The sequence below is a fragment of the Morone saxatilis genome, unplaced genomic scaffold (assembly GCF_004916995.1).
Source record: "Morone saxatilis isolate NCDOM2014 unplaced genomic scaffold, NCSU_SB_2.0 Contig20, whole genome shotgun sequence".
NCBI lineage: Eukaryota > Metazoa > Chordata > Actinopteri > Moronidae > Morone > Morone saxatilis.
The window spans coordinates 23,066,267-23,087,849 of NW_023339763.1; the positions used below are offsets into that span (position 1 = coordinate 23,066,267).

The following is a 21,583-nucleotide window of genomic DNA, read 5'->3' on the forward strand; positions in this document are numbered from 1 at the left end:
ATGTCTTATTTATTCTTCTGTACAGCACTTTGGTCAACTTTGGTTGTTTTAAAGTGCTTAACAAATAAAGTTGGATTGGATTGGATTGGATTGAAGTTCTAAGTCAGTCCCCTTTAGTGGAAGTTGCAGCGCACATAGAGAGAAGTAGATTTTCAAGTCCTTCAGTCCTTCAAAATACCACAGCATAAGATTTTGAAGCTTGGACTTTCAATGAGTTTAGTGAGTCATGTCTCTTCAAAAAAAATAAAAAGCAGAGATGAGAAAAGAGCAATGAAGAGTTTCCCCATCACAGTGGGAAAGAGGAGCAATCATTTAATGACAAAGTGACTTTCTTTTAAGTTCAAGTGACAAAACTCTAGTAGCTGTAGGAATTCTGACTCTTGGATGTCAGGAGCAAAGGAGGAAGTCAAGAGACATTGTTATAGAGCGATAAAGTCTGTGTTTGAAAGAGGTCAGGGTGGATGGGTAAAGAAAACATTGGACTTTAACAGCTGTTCCTGTTTTTAACAGCGTCAACATGTTGTTTTAACCATGACCACAATTGTCCCCAAACTTTAATTAAGTAATATTATTACCCAAACCATGACCTTTACCTAAACCCAACCTAACCTAAAAAGTTATAAATTTACTTGCCACTAGATGTCGCAGTAGAGCACTCACATTTCAGACCAGTAATTTTACCAAGCAAATAATTGTAAAAAACATTTCAAACTGGACAGAAACAAAACAAAACTCATCAAACCCTCTTTGTTAGTATTTCAATCACCAACACTGGTTTAGTCGAAATAAACCCTTAAATCACAGAGTTAGATAAGAAAATAGCTGCAAAATGGGCTATTATGGCTGCCATGTAACGTTAGCTAATCTTTGGGCTCGTGTCAACATTGTGAAAAGGATCTCTACAGACATAGACGTTTTGTTTAACCAGAAACATCGGTAATACGCTATTACTTGCCACCAGACTCAATAGACAAACACTATAATTTTACCACGCATATAATAACATCATAACTTCATTCAAACTGTTGCACACAGAGCAAACCGGTTCTGTAAACAAACCACAAAGAGGCTGTGATAGCAACACAGGCAGAGGGAGTGTGACACCATGTGGAGCCTCTGTATATCTTTACATCTATATATAACCTTTAACCAGAGCATTGTCACATCATAGAAACTCACATTAACAGTGATTTGCAACAGTACTGGAAGGCACAGACAAACGTCTTGGTGTCAAATCATAAGTTACAAATTATGTATTTCATTGTTTAATTTGGAGGAATTGTGCAAAACACTCCATATATCCAAAAATATACAAAAGAATGAGAGTGCCCCTTGACAAGAGACTAATGAACACCGAAGACATCAGCTGTCTGTGAACACCATATCAAAACCGCTCAGTNNACCAGAAGTCTGTAAGATCACATTGACAATGCGGTCCAGTCATATACTAGGCTTCGACCTAGTCTTGTTTCACACAAATCACAACTTGTATCACAACACCAACACCACATTTCTCGTCTTCTCTGTGGGTTTATGATGTATTAAAGCATGAGCAGGTGTCACGCACCACCTCAGAGTGCATAAACTTGGGCTGACTTCAGCTCACCGAGTACTGAGTTAAACTGCTGGGACAAATCAACCTCAGTGCACTCAGTGTCACGCCACTCTCATTTAGAACACAGGAATGAGCCCACACACAGAACTCTTACTCTTTAGAAAGTTCAGTTGAACAACAGAAATGGACAGCGGTTCATATTTTCTGGATATGCACTGAAATTATGCATTTTAACTGTCCCATGATCTGTTCTAAATGTATTGTCATAAGTGGAGAAAATGCTTATCTCATTTCTAACAATTGCAGACATATTTGTTCATTTTAATTTTACAATTGTTTTAGGGTAAAAACAGCGATTAGGAAGAATCCCTGAAACTGTGCAACGTCCTCATCTTTTCTGCTATTTCTGATTGCACTTGATTAGACTAACAAGTAAAAAAATAGTCACTGTGGTGCTGGTTCACAAGGTTCATCTTCTCATTATCACCTGGCTGAATGCCTAAACCTCACCTTTAACAGCTGAAACTGTTTGCCCATTAGAGGTTAACAGGTTAAAGGACCAGATTTATGATTTAGTGGCATCTGCGTCTGTATTTGACAACCTGCAGAGTGTGTAGGAAGAACTATGGTGCCTGCGAAAAAACGCAGATGGCCCTTTCTAGAGCCAGTGTTTGGTTTGTCCGTTCTGGGCTAATGTAGAAACATGGTGGTTCAACATGGTGGACTCCATTGAAGGCGACCTGCGGTGTCTGTAGATAAAAACAGCTCATTCTAAGGTGACAAAAACATAATGGTTCATATATTCAGGTGATTATACACTAATGAAAACATACCTATGAATATTATATTCCATTTCTGCCAATACCTCCTCCTAAATATTACACACTGGACCTCCAAAGGATAAAGAATCCACATTTACTTTTTTAAATATAGGCAAATTTTAATTCCTTTGCTCAGATGGCACAAAAACTAGTGCTATGATGTTGCAGGGACTGTGATAAATACAAATGCAGATCCACTGTTCTTTTTTTTTACTGATTGTATGCATATGGTCGTGTGTTCTTTATTATTTTCCTAAAATCTGATAAAAAATGCGCAATATATCGCCTTGCTTATAGGATCGCAATATACTGAATCGTAACTCCTGTACCTGACACATACACATGACTAGAGTTAACTGGGAAACAGCTAAAAAGCCCTGTATAATTGTTACTCTACTCTCTTCTTTCAGAAGCTATGTCAAAATGAATCCCACGCATCCATCTGGACAACCCTAACTATCTACATAACCCATTCATCAAACACTGAAGATAAATGAGCTATCCATAAGTGATAACAATCACAGATTAAAATTCTGTGTGTGTGTGTTTGTAAGCCTACAACTATGTATCTGTACACTCGGAGTACACAGAGGTCTTCACAAGTACACCACAGCGAACACGTCTCTGGCCTTATCACACGTTATGCACATTGCCTGTACCAGTAATTGACTGCATAACTCCTGTCCTCAACTTTGATGGAGAAACATAAACAAAAGTCTGATGAAGGACAACAGTCTAATCACCATGTGTCCTGATGAAAGCGGCGGACATTCCTCCCTCACTTTGATTCTCAGCTCTGTGTTCTTGAGGAGCAGCACGTGTTGAGGTCAACCCACTTGAAATAAAATATATACAAACTGAAGATGCAGTTAAGAAAAAAATTATCTCTTCAAATGCCGTTAATTGGTATAATCCTCTTTAATTCCAAGCCCAACTTTTGCCAAAAAGGTGTGTGCATGCACGTATATTCGGTAAGACTGACAGATTACATTTTCTGTAGTTAAATCTGAAACTTGCATGGAACTAATATGCCAGCAGGATAACCAGTATGATCCTTATGATGGAAGACATGTAAGCCTGTAGTAAAAAATGCAAAGAAAAACCTGCACGCAGTTTGTGTTGTTATCTCCTCACAGAGTTTCTGTTTTAACAAAATAAGACAACACTGTATTTACAGGATAGAAGCCAGCAGCCAGACAGCATAAAAAACAGTGTACATTTTGCATAAATGCACCTGTGGATGTGCAGATAACAGCTAGAGCCTAGTTTTTTAGATGGTTTTGGACTATTAAAGTGAAGAAATATGCTATTTTACATGTGAATTATGTTTTTCTGTGTCATTAATTTATTATGACCAGTCATGTTCAGCAGCTAACGTCTAGCTGAGGTGAAGGCGTGGGGTCAGTATTCAGTAGGAAGCCACATGTGTGTTAATCCTTCAAATGTACCATGTTTTTCATAGTTGAACCAAAATAGAATAATGCATTCTTTATCAGTGATGATTTAAAAAGGTAAAATATTATTTCCAGCGGGGACATACGACACATGTGCATTCACTTCTGATGCACTGTAGCAGTGAGCTCACATTTACATAAAAACATTAAATAACATCACTCTTGCTTTCAGACAGGTTTTAGCCAAGGGAAATCTGCGATCCAAGCCGTAAAACCTTCTGCAGAACACAATTGTTTTTTAGGTAGGTGGAAAATGATGTCACACTCTTAGCTCTACAACTCTCCCTAATGGACTTTTATTAAGCTTTTTTAGTCTTCTCATGTGGCCTTGATGACTCATATATAGATACAGTACACATAAGACCTTGTTTAAAGCTGACATTTTGCTGACATTCAGTGTCAGCGCTGTGGCTGCTGTGCTGCTGCCTTTGTAAATGTGCCTTAGTTACTTTTTTTTTTTAAGGTAATTGTCCATCTTGTTTTGTACACTGGCTTGACAAGCATCTTGGCAGTGACTGACACAGAGAGAAATGGGAAAACAGTTTATGGTGACGAGCCGTGCGCGGTTTTCGTCACGTGGCTCGTAACAACCAAAAAAAAAAAACTGCTGTAGCCAGCGAATTATGAACAGCTACAGAATGTGAGTAAAAGAGGGAAAGAGAGAGAGAGAGACAGAAAAAAAAATCCAGTTGGAACTTGACAGCTTGGGTCTATTTTTAACGCGGGGAGGAGGTAAAAGACAGATGAGCGACAAGTTTCAGCGGTTAAGGGGAGTTCTGATCGTTTCTCCTGTGCCTTGCTGTGTGATGTCTTGCTCACTGACAGGTAGTGTCAGGAGAGGGGGATGAGACAGAAACTAGTATTCCTCTGTGGGTTCCGTGTGCGTGCCGACGCTGTTATTAAACGGAATCTGTAAAGTTATTTTCCTGATGATCTTGATAGCGGAGGAGGCACGCGGGGAGGGGGAAACTCGAGAGAGCGATTACGGATCAGACAAGGCTTGCCTTTTGTCCTCCCAGAGGATGTGTGTTAAATGAGTGTGTGTGTGCATTCGAATTGGAGGGGGCGGGGATGTATGGATCTGCCATCGTGATTAAAGTGTTCCAACTGAGGGAATTGGTGGGAGTGTCGTGGAAACAGTATGGAGCGTACGGTGAGAGTAAGGGAGAATGAAGTGACTGTGGCGCAGGGTTTCCAAGAGGGACAAAAAACATGTTGCATCTTAATGAGGATTTTCATTTCATATGACAGCGTGATGATGACATAAGGCCTTTGTGTATACATTCAGTATATATGTGCATGAGAGTCTGGCCTACACCATCTGACAGAATCCCTCCCAGCACTACCACAACCACCAATATCTCATCATTTTTCCCTCCAATATCCTCTTTTTCACAGAGTCAAATCTGCACCGCTACATATAGGAATTCAAGTTTCTTGGGAATACAGATATAGAGAACCAAGAGGTCAATTGCCTACCTAATGTAGCTCGCCAATTGCCTCCAGGTCGTCATGCATACATCCACATAAACAATCTGCCTAGTGAAAATATCTGCACAAAAAGTGAGCACTTTGCCTAATTACTCTTAATGTCTGGGGTTAATGGCCTCTCATGGATGGCTGGCCTCAGGAAATCAGTGAACATAATGACCAGTCACTAATGAACGCTCAAAACATCAATGACGATACTCAACTGAAAGGCTTTCTATTTGTAAAAAAATAAATAACTAAATACAAAAGTGGCCAGGTTTGCCAGAGAGTGTGACTCGGCGAGACTCCGCACTAGAGAGATCTGTCGCTTCATGTGGAGAGCATTTCCACTTTCCCTGTTCTGAAACAGAGTCAGCAATAAGCTAAACTGCCTCAGACCCGGACTTAATCCTAACAGATCCTGTTTAGCATTCAGCTGAGAGACTTCCACCTCTTCAAACACATGTGCAGAGGAGATTATGGGTGCTTTCTGTGCCTCTGCTGTACTGTATGTCAGATGTACAGTGGTTGCTGCATACAGATACATGAGGAGAGAGATGAATGAAGGAGGAGTAATGGCAGTAGGGGGACACAGCAAAGGCAGCAGTGACATTTCAGAGGAGGCTAGCATTCAACACTGCACATGGCATTCTGTCCAAGTTAGTATTTCCTGCCTCGTAGTTATGACAGTTTATATACCATTGTTCTTAGCTGGAGAATCAGAAAATAGAGCTTGCGTCAGACATCCACTGTGAGGAAACTGATCTAGCCTTTCCGTCAGCCACAGATCCACGGTGACTTTCACAATTAACAATGGTTGCATGTGAGGACAGCTGGACCTGAGCAGCGGATATCTATGCCTTGTGAGAGGATTTACTGTGAGTGGAGGGGAAGTGTCCACGCAAGGACATAAATACAACCCACATCATACAGCCCCCTTCAAAATCAGACTGTCACCCTCAAGAGGTACGAAGAGATCAGCTGTTATTCGCAAACGATATTTGTTTACGTTCAAGTGAAAGTCTTCTAGGAGTAGTATTTTTTATGAGGGGATAAAAGGAGGAAGTCAGATGACATCATTATAGAGCAATGACGTATGTGCACAGTGGAGGTCAGGGTGGCTGAACGGGCCAACAAAACTTGGACACAGGAGACTGCTGTTTGTCTCAGCTGTCTACAACACGTAACAGCTCACATTTCACTTACACACATTAGTTTTCTTCTGTTTTACACACAGAAATACAGTGACAGTTGGGTTCTGGGCACTGCCAAAACCTGCATTCTTCCTAATGGCTAGAAGGGGGCAGCTCCAAGGGCTGCAAAAAAAGTCAGATAGTATGGAGTTTTAAAGAGAAATGAGACGACTTCTCTCTTGATGTATTGTCTCAGTAAGCAGTAAGCAGTAAGTTTTCTTAATGAGTTTATGGTCTCAATCTCTAGTTTCAGTTTGATGTTCATTTAGTAAATTATGGCCCGATTATAAAATAATAAAATAGACCATAAAGCAGGGTATGTTTAAGAGTGTGGCTATCTTGTGATTGACAGGTCATTCTCAGAGAGTCTGTCCAGCTTAACGCACCAAACTCAGATCAAACTGTCAAACTAGGCAGTGCTGATCAGATGTGAATCCTGCTTTTCCTATTTCTCAGAAACACATTTTAGTGTACTGTAACACAAGAAAGTGTGTGAGGCATTGCCATTGTTTCCTGCTATGGAGGAGTTGAAACCAAACGCAGCCAAAGCCACAGTATGTCACTGCTACGGACTGGAAAAAACCAACAGTTGAAGCCTCAAGTTTGGCATTGTCCGTTTGCACGATAAAGTTTCCTGAAAACACTTTGGCGCTTAATCTGATGAAAACATGTTTTCTCTGAGGGCGGTCGTCACATGGACTGAAGATGAAGAAAGAGAAATCCAATTATGACAGTGTTGGCAAACACCCCCCCGCATATTGAAAAAAAGAGCATATTAGCAGCATATTAAAAACATATCCATTCTCTTGACTGTCCATGGGAGAGGGTGCATTAGCCAGAAGAGAGTACAGGGGAGGGCGTTGATGTGGAAGATGTTTTCGATAAATAGCAATTATACTGTATATTGTGGAGCGTGGTGAGGATGGAGGGTTTGGGCGGTGGGGGGTGGGGGCTGCACCTCTGGGCCATTATCAGAGATAATGACATCAACTGAGCTCTCTCCGGAGTGTAGTTGTGTGTGACAGAAAAATAGATAAGAGGTTATAATTACATACACCACCCAGGGAGGAAAGGAGCAGTGAAGAGAGATTGAGGGGGAAATTATTTGAAAGATTGAGGAATAAATACATTAAAGTCTGAGGCAGAGGAGTGAGGATAAAGGACCCAAATACATATATATATATATACCAACACAAATGCACACTCAAAAACATATAAACTCACAAAGTGAATGGATGGATGAGGGGCTATACACACATAAAATGTGCAGAAATCAACAACACACACACACACATATGCTGGTGTAACAAAGCCCCCCCTTCTCTAACCCTCCCGGCTGACCCGAGACACTGATGCTGTTGAGATCCTGGAGCTGCATCCCTCAGGAGAGATGAGATGAAGGAGAGGAGGAGGGCTGGACGACAAGATGAAGAGGAAAAGAAGAGGGCAGGGAGGGAGCGGGTGGGGGCTTAGATGAAATAATGTTGATAACAGATGCAGACCGATGTTTGTGAGCAGAAAAGAATGGAAAGAAGAGCAACACAAGAGAAGGTATACTGTATGGATAAAAAGGAGATATATTCTCAGTCTCTCTCAATCACGAAACAGTGACAGCGAACGTTATTAATGAAATGGCTTGTGGAACAGCAGGGAGCAGAGGAACATTTAATGCAGTGAGTGCTGAGATGGCAGGAGGTCCTGCCCTCTGGAACATCACAGACACAAGCTGGTGATCGATAGAGCGGCTACTTTTCCATGCTGGTGGGCATAGGACTTTAAGGACTGAGACTGAGACCCTAGTCCTTCATGAAATGCTCCACTTTCATTCATATCTCAAATCACGTAGGTGATCTCTGGAGACACTAGGACCATTGCTATAGTTTGTGGAGTGTCTGGTTGGTCACCTACAGACAGACTGTACACGTAGGACCAGAATGGTGCTCTAAATTGGCTGGATCAAAAGGACCAATATCACCATTTCTATCACAGTTATATTTCTGCTATATAATGCAGGAAAACATGCTTGTGGTAGTATCTTGGTGTCACTGGCAGTAAGGGAGAAGAAAGATTATTTGTCAACTAGAATTGGTGGACAATATATGTTATTTGTTTTATATTTAAAAGAACATATAACATACATTTAAAGGAATATTTAACTTAAATATTACTTACATAGTAACCTGTGCACAATCCACATTTTCATCCCTACTCAAAAATTCATTATATCGGCCGCCATATCGGTAATCTGTTAATTCTACCCCACTAAAATCGGCATCAGTCTCAAAAATCCCATATTTGTCATCTTTACTTTAAAAATTAGGAAATGCTTTCAACAGCCATAAGAAAATGTTTTGCCCTGTTTTTAGGAATAAAATTTTATATCATTCAATAATATCAATAATATATAAACAACCAACTCAGTAAAAACCTTGAGAATATAGATAGGAATACAACTGCAAGGTCTGGTGTATGTAAGTGCTCCTGAATTGGAGATTTCTGTCTCAGAGTGTGAGAAAAAACTCATTTTGAGAAAACAGCCCTCAAATACATAAATGTATATTAAAATTGCAAATAATTTTGCAAGATAATAGGGTTTTAAAGTATCAAATTTGACCAATGTTAAAAAAAAGGTTTTCGCCTGCACTGTTTCGCCTTAAAAGTGCACTGCACACAACAGAATGATTTTTGTCATTCTATGGATAAAGCCTTTGTATTTGAAAGTGTAAATACTTTCAGCAGTTTTATTCAGGGCCAATGACAGTAAATCACCTGTTCCCCATTAAGGCTAGTGTGCTTCACGGATGCCATGCTGATCTGGAAATTTGCTGATGGGAAGAACAATCTGGAGCAGTTCTACTACAAGACTTTCTCCCAAGGGGAAATGGGTGTCCTTGTGCAGAAAGAGCAGAATTGCCACAAGGGGGGCTTAAGGGATTTCTGCCCAAATCTTTGAGTATCTTTTTATAAATAAATTACAATTTCTTTCTGGTGCCTCAACACTGAAATATATCTATTGTAATTTATGTTCTGTTTTGTATATATTGTGTATAATGAATGTGCTTCCTGTTTCCATTTTGTTAAAGGGCCAACAAACGAAGGGAACTATTTGCTTGCTTCTTTCTTGCTGCATTTACTGGTTGCCTGTTTATTTTTGTAGTTCAACATTTGGGGAAAATATGCTCACTTGCTTTCTTGCGGAGAGTTAGAAGAGAACAGCATCACCACTCTCATATATGTCCATTAAGTATTAAGCTACAGCCCAGAAAGCATTAGCTTAGCATAAAAAACTGGAAACAGCTAAGGTGAAAACAAATACAAATACCTGCCAGCACCTCTAAAGCTTACTAATTAACACCTTATATCTTGTTGTTATTGTTGTATAGATTAAACAAACAAAAAAAGAATAAGTGTGGCTGCTTCCATTCCTTATGCTAATCTAAGCAATTTCTAACTGACAATCTTCTGGCTGTCTCATATTTGGCATACAGACATAAGAGTGGTATCAGTCCTCTCATTGAAGCAGAAAAGTGTATTTTGAACTACTTCTTCTGAAATCTGAAAAGCATTAAATAACTTTTGCATAGACCTGATGGTGCAGATGCATCTTTCTAAAGTGCAATTTGCAGACATATTACCTAAAATAAGTGAAAACCACCAAAATAGATCTTAATTTGACTACTCCTTGATCTGTGTGCCTTTGGCCTTTTCTGGGTAGGAGGGCGAATCTCAGTAATCCTTGACACTGAATTTCACTGTACTGCATGATCATTACTGACAACCTCCTGAATGCACCTTTCCTCCCACTTTTAGCACAGTCAAGTTTAACAAAATACACAGACGGGTGTAGGTGTGTGCCCAATGAATGTGCCATGGCAACAGCAGAAATCCCCTTAATGTGGCGCACAGTGTGTAAGTAGACTCTACATTCTCACCAGGAGGCCTCTTGTTCGCTCCCCTTAACTCTGGTGACAGTCAACGGTTATGTCTCTGATTAAACTGCCCTTAAGCTAGTCACATGCTCATTATAGAGTGTGGCAATACTGCTTTTCATGAGAATTTATACATTTCTGGGGTTGATACATGGAATTCTGGGAGACATAGGAAATCACTAAGTAGTCATGGGAGGATTAAAAAAAGTCAGTTTCAAAGCTCCATCAGACATATCTCCTGGGGAGCAGTAAACAATGTGCTGTAGATTAATGATATTTAGCAGTGTCAGTGTATCCATGGAGGGATTTTCCCTTAGAGGTGTCTACAGGAGACAAGTGGCATAAACCTTTGTGCCTCCTACTGTCTTTCTAATGGCACTGCCTCACCCGTTCTGCCTCGCTGAGAACACCAATACAGCTGTGATGCCCTTCAGGCCTCGGCCTAATAGTGTGACTTTAATGACTTTTTCCACATAGCTGCCTGCAGCCATTGTCACCTCATGCACAATTACTCCATCTGGCTTTCATTGGGCAACTGTAATTATACTTTTGCTAATGTCAAAGACAGCACACAGGTTCATTTCCACTACATGGTACGACTCAACTTTTGGTACCTCTACTTTGGTTTCCACTGTAGATAGTACTTTGAATATTACCCCCTCAATGTAGGCGGAGCTGACCAGAGCGACACATCACACAGTAGGTATGGTGTTCTTGATATGTGTGCAGTTCGTGAATCGACCACAGTGTGGTTTTGCGGGCAATTTTTGAAGGAATAAAATAATTGTGGTCGCTATTAATGGTAGCTATTTAAGTGCCGGGTTGGTGCAGGATGTCCCATGTCATGCGACCAGTTAGTGGTCTGCAGTGTTTTCACATCACCTAGTATCCTTTTAGTATGGATCAAGGTACCAGGCACAATCCCTAATGGAGAACCAAAAAAGAGCAGGTGGAGTCAAGCCTTACCATGCAGTGAAAATGCGGCTTATATGACCATGACTTGTGCTTATTGTGAGACATAACAACCAGTATTAAAAGGCTTTTTTTACCTTATCCTCACACTGGTTACTTTATTGCGAATAAGTACAAACTAAAGACGTAACTCAACTTCTAATCTAGTCAATTTCTAAGTTCAGGGTTTCATAGTAAGGATGCCCTGCCTCACCTGTAATAAAGAGCGACACTACTAACATATACTTTTAATGAAACATAAGGCTTATTAAGCTTCAAGGAAAACAAGCATTGGCACTTCATTACATCAGTAGAGATGTCCCGAGTTGATCCTAAGTATCCATATCAGGAATTAGTATTGGGCATATTTTCATGGACTGATATGGGTAAAACGTGAAATGTTTGATGGTACAAAATCGGTTACCAAATCTTTTACCTCTCCTATTTCCTTCTCAGTGCAAATTTTTAGCCATCTATGGTCGTTACTAGCTGAAATGACAAATGTCGACGGCAGCAGGTCACTAATCACCGTTAATTCAATGAGTAACTTGATGACAGTCCAAAATGAAACTTGGCTGTGTGTACTCTCTGCAAGCCAGTGGCTATACTCAGCCAAAGCTAATTTATGAGGGCAGAAACTCCACTCTGTAACACCACTGTACAGTAAGTGTGCTTGCGGTTTCAACGTTAATCTTTGGAAGTGCTGCATGTTTTGAATATTTATATTGATATATCTATTAAACTATAAAAACAGAAAGCTGAGATACTTCATTTTGTTGAGTTATTTAATAGGCTTTTTTCACAGCAGTAATTTTGACATAAAACAGTAGGGTAAACACACGTGTTACCAACGATACTAATTAAGGTTCCATTCAGGTCAAACAGAGTCAGGGTTGCTGCTATTGTGCATGTTGGCTCACTGGAAAGCCTCTGCTACACAAATTGTAACAGAGCTTTAATTAGTATCATTGGTACCACCTGTGTTTACCCTACTATTTCATGTCAAAATAGCTGCTGTGAAAAAGGTCTTGTCAAACATACAGTACTACTTGACTTGGACTGGTTACACTAAAAGTTAGTAGTTTGGTTAAAAGTTAGAATTGGATTCGCTATCTGCAGATACCAATTTTTAAAGGTCTTCCCTATTAATGAGTGTTTGAACTATCATCTATCTATCTATCATCTAATAACTACACTGTTAAGATGAGAAGCATCACAGTGTGCCTGGTTGAGCTCTAGCAGGTGAGTGATTGGTTATAGCTTCACAGTCATAAATCAAAGAAGCATGTCAACCTGTCGGGAAAGATGCAACCAATGCATATTGGAAAACTGATACAGGAGATTCGGCTCCAATGACACACAACATCTGACCCAAATTCTGCATGAAATTCGAAAAAAAAAACGAGAGCTAACCATCTCCAGTAAGCAAATTTCCTGAGGGAAACCCTACAGTTAATGGTTTCAAGAACTACAACATGCCTGAACACAACAATATCACAAATCAATGTCACTTTTCTGGCTAGTGGACACTTTCTTTCTGGAAAACAAACACCCTCTATTCAACTATAAGTGCAGGAAGGGAATACAATCAACGGTTTTCCATTCGGTTTCAGTGATGTACAATATACCTATTACTGAACCTGTTCAGAATGTATAAATAGTGCTGAAAGGTTAAATTTAGTGGCTGTTCTATACAGTACGTCAACAATCAAACATATATTGGAAACCTGTCCATGATCAGCTGGAACAGGTTATTTAAAAGCAGTTATTAAAAGCTCCCAGAACGACAGAAAGGAGGAAATAACAACACAGCAGCTCACAAATGGATATTTGATTGGCAGCGTGTGATTAGGAGCTACCCAAACACTTCAAGAAGAAAACCAGGATTATGTCAATGTGCCTGAAGTCCTGAGTGCATGACGCTCTAACCCCCACCCCCACCTAAGTACCTCCAAGTAAGAATAATTGAACACCAGCTATCTTGTCTAAGCCCATGCCCTCAATTCTCCGTCTGTCCACAGCTTTATTAACTTTTTTTTTTGAAGGACAGGTCAGAAGGATATGCGATGGTGGTTGTTGTTGACTTCGCTTGCAACATCTGTCAGCGGCACTGGAAGCAAGCTCTGTGAGCTGTCATCTTGGCTAACTGGGAGGCAGACTACTATGTAGCCTTCAGCAGTATCAAGGCTCTTGAAACCCACATTTTGGTAACTGTGGTCCCCTGTGGGTTCAGACAATTCCACAAACCTTGACCTTAAGAGGACCCTTTCAAAACCCATTAGATAACTGTAATGGGCATTTAATGAAAAACAACTTGTTTCAACAAACAGGCAATACTTTACCTTTTTCTCCCAGGGTTACAGCAATCAGTTGTAGACTACATAAATGTTGTTTTTGATGTAGCCATGACATTTTATTTGTTTTCATGCACAAATCTGCTAATTAGTAAAAAAGTTTGTCGAAGCATTTGTAGGGCTGCAACCACAGAATATTCCATTATTCGTGAATCTGCCAATTATTTTTTTGATTTAATTATTAATTGTTTGGGATATAAAATGGCAAATATAATGAAAAATGTCTGTCCCAGTTTCCCAAAGTCTGAGGTGACATTTTGTGATTTTCTGACGCTGAAGCTGAAAATGATTAAATGATTTAATTCAACCATACTTCAACGATTACTCGCTTATTAAATAGTTATTTTTCTATCGGTCAACTACTCTATTAACCAATTAATATTAGTGTGCATATATCATGCTCTTTTCTCTCTTTCCATTCTGGACTTTCCCTGAGAGCCACAGAGAGCATTTTTACACAGTTAGATCCACTACATCAGCATCTCTGGTAACTTTTCCTGCTTCTTACAAGCTCAGATTTCAGTATAATAGCTTTTCCAGCTTTTATTTACCACATTGTTGGGATCATTCCCATGCACCTAATGCTCTACGTCAGTAATTCCCAACCTTATCTGTAAGACCACAGCCCAGTCCAGTGAACTCATGTGCCCCTTTGGCAACATCATCAATGTTCCAAATGTGTTCGTTTGAATGAATTTCATATAAAAGTGGATATAATAATGGATGTTACATTACATTTTCATAAATTAGGGTTGCAACGGTATCAGATTTTCACTGTTTGGTCAGGTTTGCATTCATACTACAACCATATGAAGTAGCAAAAGCTGGACATTCTAACCATGTATCCATTTTAGTGATCTACTGTATTTCAACAGTTTATCCATTACTTTTCGCTCACCATTTCATCTCTTGCTTTCTAACTAGTTTTCACGCACCCTTAACTGCAATACCACCTAAACTAATTTTTATAGCTGACTCAATACAAAAATGTATTTTTTAATGAAGTCATTAATTACAATTTTTTTATATTAGTTGAACAACTTTACTATCTCTCCACAAACCTTCTGGCATACAAGTATCCCTGGTTGGGAATCTTTGCTTTATGTGTAAATATCAATGGAATAGAAGAAAACTGAACTGAAATTTAAATTAAATACATCCTGTAATTGGGGTCTTTCTACAGTGCTTGAGGGCAGTAGTAGCTGAGCACCAAGCCAGTGACCTATTATTAGTCATTATTATTGGTTACAATTACACTTGGTCCGGAGGGAGATAGGAAAAGATTTTTGACATCAGCAGTTTGATGTGAGGCTGAGAGTGGAGGGAGAATACCCAGCGAAGCAGCCAGACACTGGCCTTAAGAACCAGCTGATAAGCCTCCTGTGGCTCTCTTGGCTGTAAATAGTCATTAGCCAGCGTATTGTCAAAGCCTGTCTACAGTAGCGTCACAGGCAGCCCTAAATTAGGAGTTGGGTATGAGGCCGACACTGCAGTCTTGTATTGTGTGTGCAATTCAGCAGAACATTAGTATGACCTGGGACAAACCCAACAGAAATGATCATAATGTATCTTTAAATAAACTATATGTCAAGTATTTATTTATATACATAATGCTTTGCTATTGTTCGTAAATGGTTAGAAGCAAACATCAGCTGGGAATAACTCTTGTTTATGTACCCAGTATGCAAAACAATACACAAAAACATGTTTTACTGTCCACTAGAGATTTCTATCAAAGCTTAGGCAGGCATCTTTCCAGGCATCAATAACTCTTCGGGGGGAAAAGCACCCATATACAGCCACTCGGCATGTGTGTAGGCTGATGTTGGAGAAAGGAAGATGTGGAGGGACAGAAAGAGAGACGGAGGAAAGAGGAAGAGAAAGATGAAGTAAGGAAGTATGTGCGTCTGTGCCTTTAAGTGTCCCCAGACCAGGGCCGAATGTTGGGAAAGTCGCCCAGTGCCTTTCTCATGACCCCTGAGGGGAGGTCTTTTTCCTTCTGGGTCCATGGATGGAGATGGGACATCAGAGAAAGCCCAGGAAAGGGACAACCAACATATCTGCATATCCTCTATGCATGTGACGGCTGGCGCTGAGTCTCCATTGCTCACTGTCTACAATAGCCTGCGCACAATCTTCTAACTGCCGCCCGCACTCTGACTGTAAGAATAATTCACAAATTCCCATTTTCAAACATTTACAAGTGACAGCAACGTATCCACATGTCTCCATGCAGCAAGCTACTGGCTACGTTACTCCTATGCCACTTTCCCACAGTTTTTCTCATATTGACACTAAAAATATGAATGTTTGTGTATATTTAAAAATAGTAGTAACTCAGTGAATGTGGGGCAGGAGTTGCAACTTGTCAAACCTCTGATGGTTAGCCTGAACATGGTCTTTAGAGGTCAAAGCAGCCTTTAAAATATGCAGCTAATACTGCCTCGCTCCACATTCTTTAATCACTGCATTAATCCTGTGAATGTGACTTTAATTAAGGTAATATAATTAGATGAAGGTGTTTACATGACCCCAGGCTTAATTGCAGTATTTTTAGAATCAAACTAAGATTGAAGTTTGAAGTGACTGTTAACATTTTCTTGTTGGAAATGCAACCAAATGACCACAAAGAGACACAAAATGACCACAAATTTGACTACAAAAAGAGGCAAAACGACACAGAGACATAAAATGAGTACCAACAAATGCAAAACGACTACAAAGTGTTGCAAAACGACCAAAAAGAAACACAAAATGACAACACAGAGATGCAAATTGACTCCGAACACAAAGAAAACGTAATGACAACAGTTTAGTTTTGTATCTCTTTGTGTTGCTTTGCTCCTACACAGGAGCAGGCTAATGAAAAGACTTAAGCCAATAATTATATATTGATATTAGATATTTAGAAAAAGACTGAAATGAAGAAGCAGGGTAAGATTTTTCAGCTATGTAGGACATCTCTTGCACAGTGATGGATCTCTCTTTACCCATCAGTGTGTTGTTGAACCTGCACTAATCTCTCTTCAGGTTCTTGTTCTCCTGGGCATCGTACAGTTCCAGTGGGTGTAAATACATGGGATTACAAGAGGCACTGGCACACTTGCGTAGACTGGCGATTGGACAGCAAACTGCCTCGCCAGAGAGGAAAAAGTGCACTGTCGTATCTTTGTGTCATTATGCATGTTCTGATAAATCCTTCAATCTCCTTCCCCAAATCAAAATTGCACCAGTTGCTGGGGACACATACATGAGGACTGCAGGCTTCAAACTGCTGTAATCCCGACTCAAAGTGGAAAGGGGCTTTGCCGCACGTCCATTTGGTATTATTCTAAGAAATAGGCAATTAGTGATAAGGCCGTAGTTTTAAGTTAGGCAAACTGCATTCCATGGCCCTCCCTTTGGCAGTCTTAGGGGACATATAATATATTTTGGGATGACATGTTGTCAGGGTGACAATAGGGAGTGAAACAGGAAACAAACCAATGTTGTCATATTGTCATATATAGAGTATGTCAGTATGCCAAGCTTTAAGATATGCTGTGTTATAATGGGGGGAGGATCAGTGCCCTAAGTGGCCTCTGTGTTCAAAGAATACATGCAGCTAAAAATAATGCTTGCAACCCTCTCATTCACTACTCTAAATCACTGAGCCTTGCCACGGAAAATCAGTGGCAGCTCAGCTCCCCCCCGCCACCCCATCGGAGCCTTTGAGGCTCGTATGGATTGACCTTGTTAAATAAGTAAAGTCCATTGTGGAACCCACCTGGAAAACAAATGAAGATGTTCTTTTGCCAGATGGCGTGTCCAGAATACAAGAGTAATTGTCCAGCGGTTGGTTGAGAGATAAGGCATGGCTTATACATCGCTGCCATGAACAACTGCCGTTCGATAAGGGGACATGTAGTTCCGAGATTACCACGTGTGTAAATGCATTTACATCTCAAATGCACTTACCTACGCTACTGATGTCAGGAATAAAACGAAGTAGCTCTTTCTATTGCACAGTCCATTTTATTGGAGCTGGGAACATCTAAAAATAGTACAAAATGGGGTTGTCCAGATTTCTACCTCTGGGGAGCCAGTGTCGATGCAGTCGCTCACACCATTCTAGCATTGTCCTGGCAAACACACCAGCTCACTGACAGTTTGACTGGGAGTAACTTTGTGACTAAATATGTCCAAATCAGGCTTTCCAGATAACATGAGCCAGTCACTTCTAAGAATAACCCTAAGTCAACTGACGAGAGTGTCTTACACACATTAACTAGAAAAAGGGAAATAACACTAAAGAAAAGTTGAAATTCTCCCTGTATGTGATTCTTGAGTTGACTTGCCTAAGAACAAATGACAGGAGGGCAAATTCATTTAAGCAATTAGGATACAACTAATGAGGCACAGAACCTATTGAACCTAGGCTAATGTAATTAGCTAATCCAAACACAACTTTACTGAGACAATCTTAATGGGTTTGTGCAATTGAAAAGCACACTTAACTATTATGCAGTAAAAGCTTAATAGAAAAAAGATACGACTGCTGGGAGGAAGAAGTTTGGTGTTAATTCAATTAAGAAAACAAACAATGAACCTAACAGAGGACAATATTCAAGTTCGTTGCACGCCACATCCGTTGCCTGCACTGTGAACATAGCCATACAGGCCTACATATGCTAACATTGCTGCTAACGTTAGCTTGTCTAGTTTATCAGAAGATTCAGATGTCCGATGACTAAAATTCATTCATCTGGTTAAAATATAAAGTGAAAAACCATCAAGATCTGAACAGTGTATGGTAAACAACCACAAAGGGGATATGACGCCATTGACAGGCGACCGGTGCATTTTTCTGCATTTGTCATGTTTCTCTGCTCTTTCATTCAGGTGTTTCCTTTAATTTGTCACATATATCTATACTGGGTGTGTAGATGTGAGTCATCTGAAATTACATGTGAGGGCTTTTTTTCTTGACGTGACCATAAGCACTCATCAGTGTCTTCTGATGTCGTCTGCAGTCTGATGAAACTCTCCGCCGCTCTGATTTTGAACTGAAACATCACAAGGTTTTATCTTGTTTTTTGGAGGACGTTTGCTCACTTCCTGCTCTAAAGAGCTCGGCCTCATTGGGGACATCAAGGAGCCCTGAGTCTTCCTGTTGCCGCAGGCTTCTATTCATGAACATTTCCTCTCTGTATCTTGACCACTCAGTGTTTTCAGGACACACCTGCGGGGCGATTGATGGCGGGTCAAGTGCTGAGGTCAAGGTCAGCTGTGGGTGCTTTGTCCTGTTGTGCTGTGACACTGAATCACAGCATGCTGTTAAAACTCCAGGTTAGACACTAGGAGACATTATAACCAGTCACTCCTTGAAACGCCCTAAAGGTCTCCAAACCATAATATCCTCACAGAGGTCTCTGTGTGGTAAACTGGTCCCATTTCTCAGGTAAAACCCCTCCCTTGGGGTGTAACAAGCGAGCCTGAGAATGCCTGTCAGCGCATGTGATTGTTTTGGCAACAGTGCCGGAAAGCACACACGGGCTTCAGGGCAGCCGAGAGCAGAATCAGGCAAAATGTGAAGCTCCTGCTTGCTTTCATGTCTCCCAGGCCAAATGAAAGTCAGCAGCCTGTCTGGAACTAACATGCACTCACCTGAAGCAGACTTAAATGGATATCTCCTGTTCTTCCATATGAGAGCAGGGGGCTTCGTGAGAGAAGCCTGTGACCAGGTTAAAAGTGAATGTCGGCCATTCATGGCTGCCATCAACAAAAATGTTGTTTCTGCTCAGAGTTGAGAAAAGAGGACCGATGAGATGTTTCATTTAAATGTCTTGAGCAGATGAATGTAAACTTACAGGAATTCCTTGTTGCTATTTAAAGAGGAGGGTTTCTGGTTGAATGTGCCTTTATATGACGTGCATCCTCTCAGGAAGGAGTCATACAAAACTTCTCTCAATCTGTCTAACATATCTTTTGAAAAGTCCTGACAAATCATACTCATCTTTTCCTGTAAAATGTGAAACAACTTCTACCTGAATTAATCATATAAAACTTCCTTTAAAACATTTGCAAAATACTCCTCAGCAGCGCCGTGCCCCCATTTCTAAATCAAAGCGATGGGGGGAAAGTAGGCTGCGTGTGTACTGTACGGCTATGAGTGAAAGTAGGAGTTTAATACATTGCTAGAGAGAGTGATGGCAGAGCCGGCGTTGCAGCAGCTATAAAGGGATTATTCTTCCCTGGAAGACATAATCATGTGTAACACACTTGTTTCAAATCCTGTGAAAAACAAACAGGTGTTTCAGCTTTAAATCCGCCTCCTTCATCCTCTGGCACACATACAGCAGAGAAACCCCCCCAGAAACAGACATGTTCTGTTATTTCCTCATTAGGCTCAGGATGGTTTCAAGAAATACACCTTGTCTGGAGATATTTTTATAAGTGGGCTAAAAATGGAGACAAATGCACTGACAGGAGCTGATACACTGGGTGAGAATGAAAGCTCTGAATGTCACCTTGGGACCAATTCTAGGTCCAATATTTACAATGTCTTTAAAAAATAAGTGACACACATATGTTAAGTGTATTGCCTGGGGTATGGAAAAAAAACACAAACACACACTTGTGAATAAATGTGTGAGAATAAGTTGCACTGACCTGAGAGCCCCCACAGCAAGGTGAAGGAGAGCAAAGTAAGTTTCCTGGAAGTGCCACAGACCTCCATGGTGGATGCAGCCACAGTTTCCACTTGTGTTAATGTCCTTCACCCGGCTTTATATATGAGCTCTGTCTCGCCTCGGGCAGAGCTCCTCAAGTCTGTCAAGTGCTTTTCCTTCAATCTCGCGGCACAGACGTTGGTCGGGGGAAAGGTAAGGGACACTTCAGGTGAGGGAATGTGGGGGCCGTCTAATCCCAGCCGCCGCGGGAATCCTCTTCTCCGACTTTGCCGTGAGATAATAAAGTGTCAGTTGGATCAACACCTCCGATTCCGAGGGTCTTCCGCGACTCTTCTCCCTCTCCTCTTAACGCTCGGCTGCGTCCGCGACTCCGTCCTTATCGAGACGGCTGCGACTCCAACTCTGCAACTTGTCATCCTGTGTCCTTTCCTGAGAGAGCGAGAGAGAGAGAGAGAGAGAGAGAGAGACACCTCCGCGTACGAGCTGGCGTCGATTTTACGACAAGTTCCGGTTACGAGCCTCAAAATAAAACCCGCGGTTTGCCTACGCGTTTTGGAGAATGGCTTGCGTGGCCGACCGCTCTTATTTTGAAAGCAAAGTTATAACATCTGTTATTTTGCCGCCTCTGTTTTACAGCTTGACGCAGGTACACCTGTCCTCTAGTCCGCAGCGTTATGTGCAGGTGCAAACATAATTTTTCAAAGTAATTCAGGATATATTTCACAAAATGAACAATGGCGGGTCATTGCAAGCACAAAACACGTGATACAATGACCGTAAAATGAGAAATACGTTCACATGGTTAAAAACGATCCTTGTCTTTTACCAGTGTTCCTCAAAACCATTACATTAAAAACAATGTCAAACATAGCAGCAGTGTAAAGCTGCAGTAGGTCATTTAAAAATTAAAAAAATAAGATTTCTCATATTTTCTGAAGCTTTCACTATACAGTAGTGACATAGAGACAGATAATCTGTGAAAACATCAGGTTCCTCTGTCTCCTATCATAAATACATTTCATAAACAACAGGAAATAGATTAATTGATTATTAAATAATTTGCTTGTGCCCAGGAAACATTGTCCCAGTTCAAATGGGCCACCACTGACCTGTTATGACCTGAATTTGCCTCTTAATAAGATAAAGGGCAAAAAAGTGGTCTTTCATCAGATTCCAGGCAGGCAT

The 21,583-nt window shown here is 40.6% G+C and overlaps 1 protein-coding gene across 1 annotated transcript in view; it reads right to left on the minus strand.

Annotated features, from left to right (window-relative positions):
- esama (endothelial cell adhesion molecule a) overlaps positions 1–20,812 on the minus strand; it is a gene marked incomplete at its 3' end in the record, with an annotated part of 61,529 nt that extends 40,717 nt beyond the window's left edge. Inside the window, 1 exon segment of the mRNA XM_035666620.1 lies at positions 20,379–20,812. Coding sequence (XP_035522513.1) covers positions 20,379–20,445 — 67 coding nt within the window.
- Between the last annotated feature and the right edge of the window lie 771 nt (positions 20,813–21,583).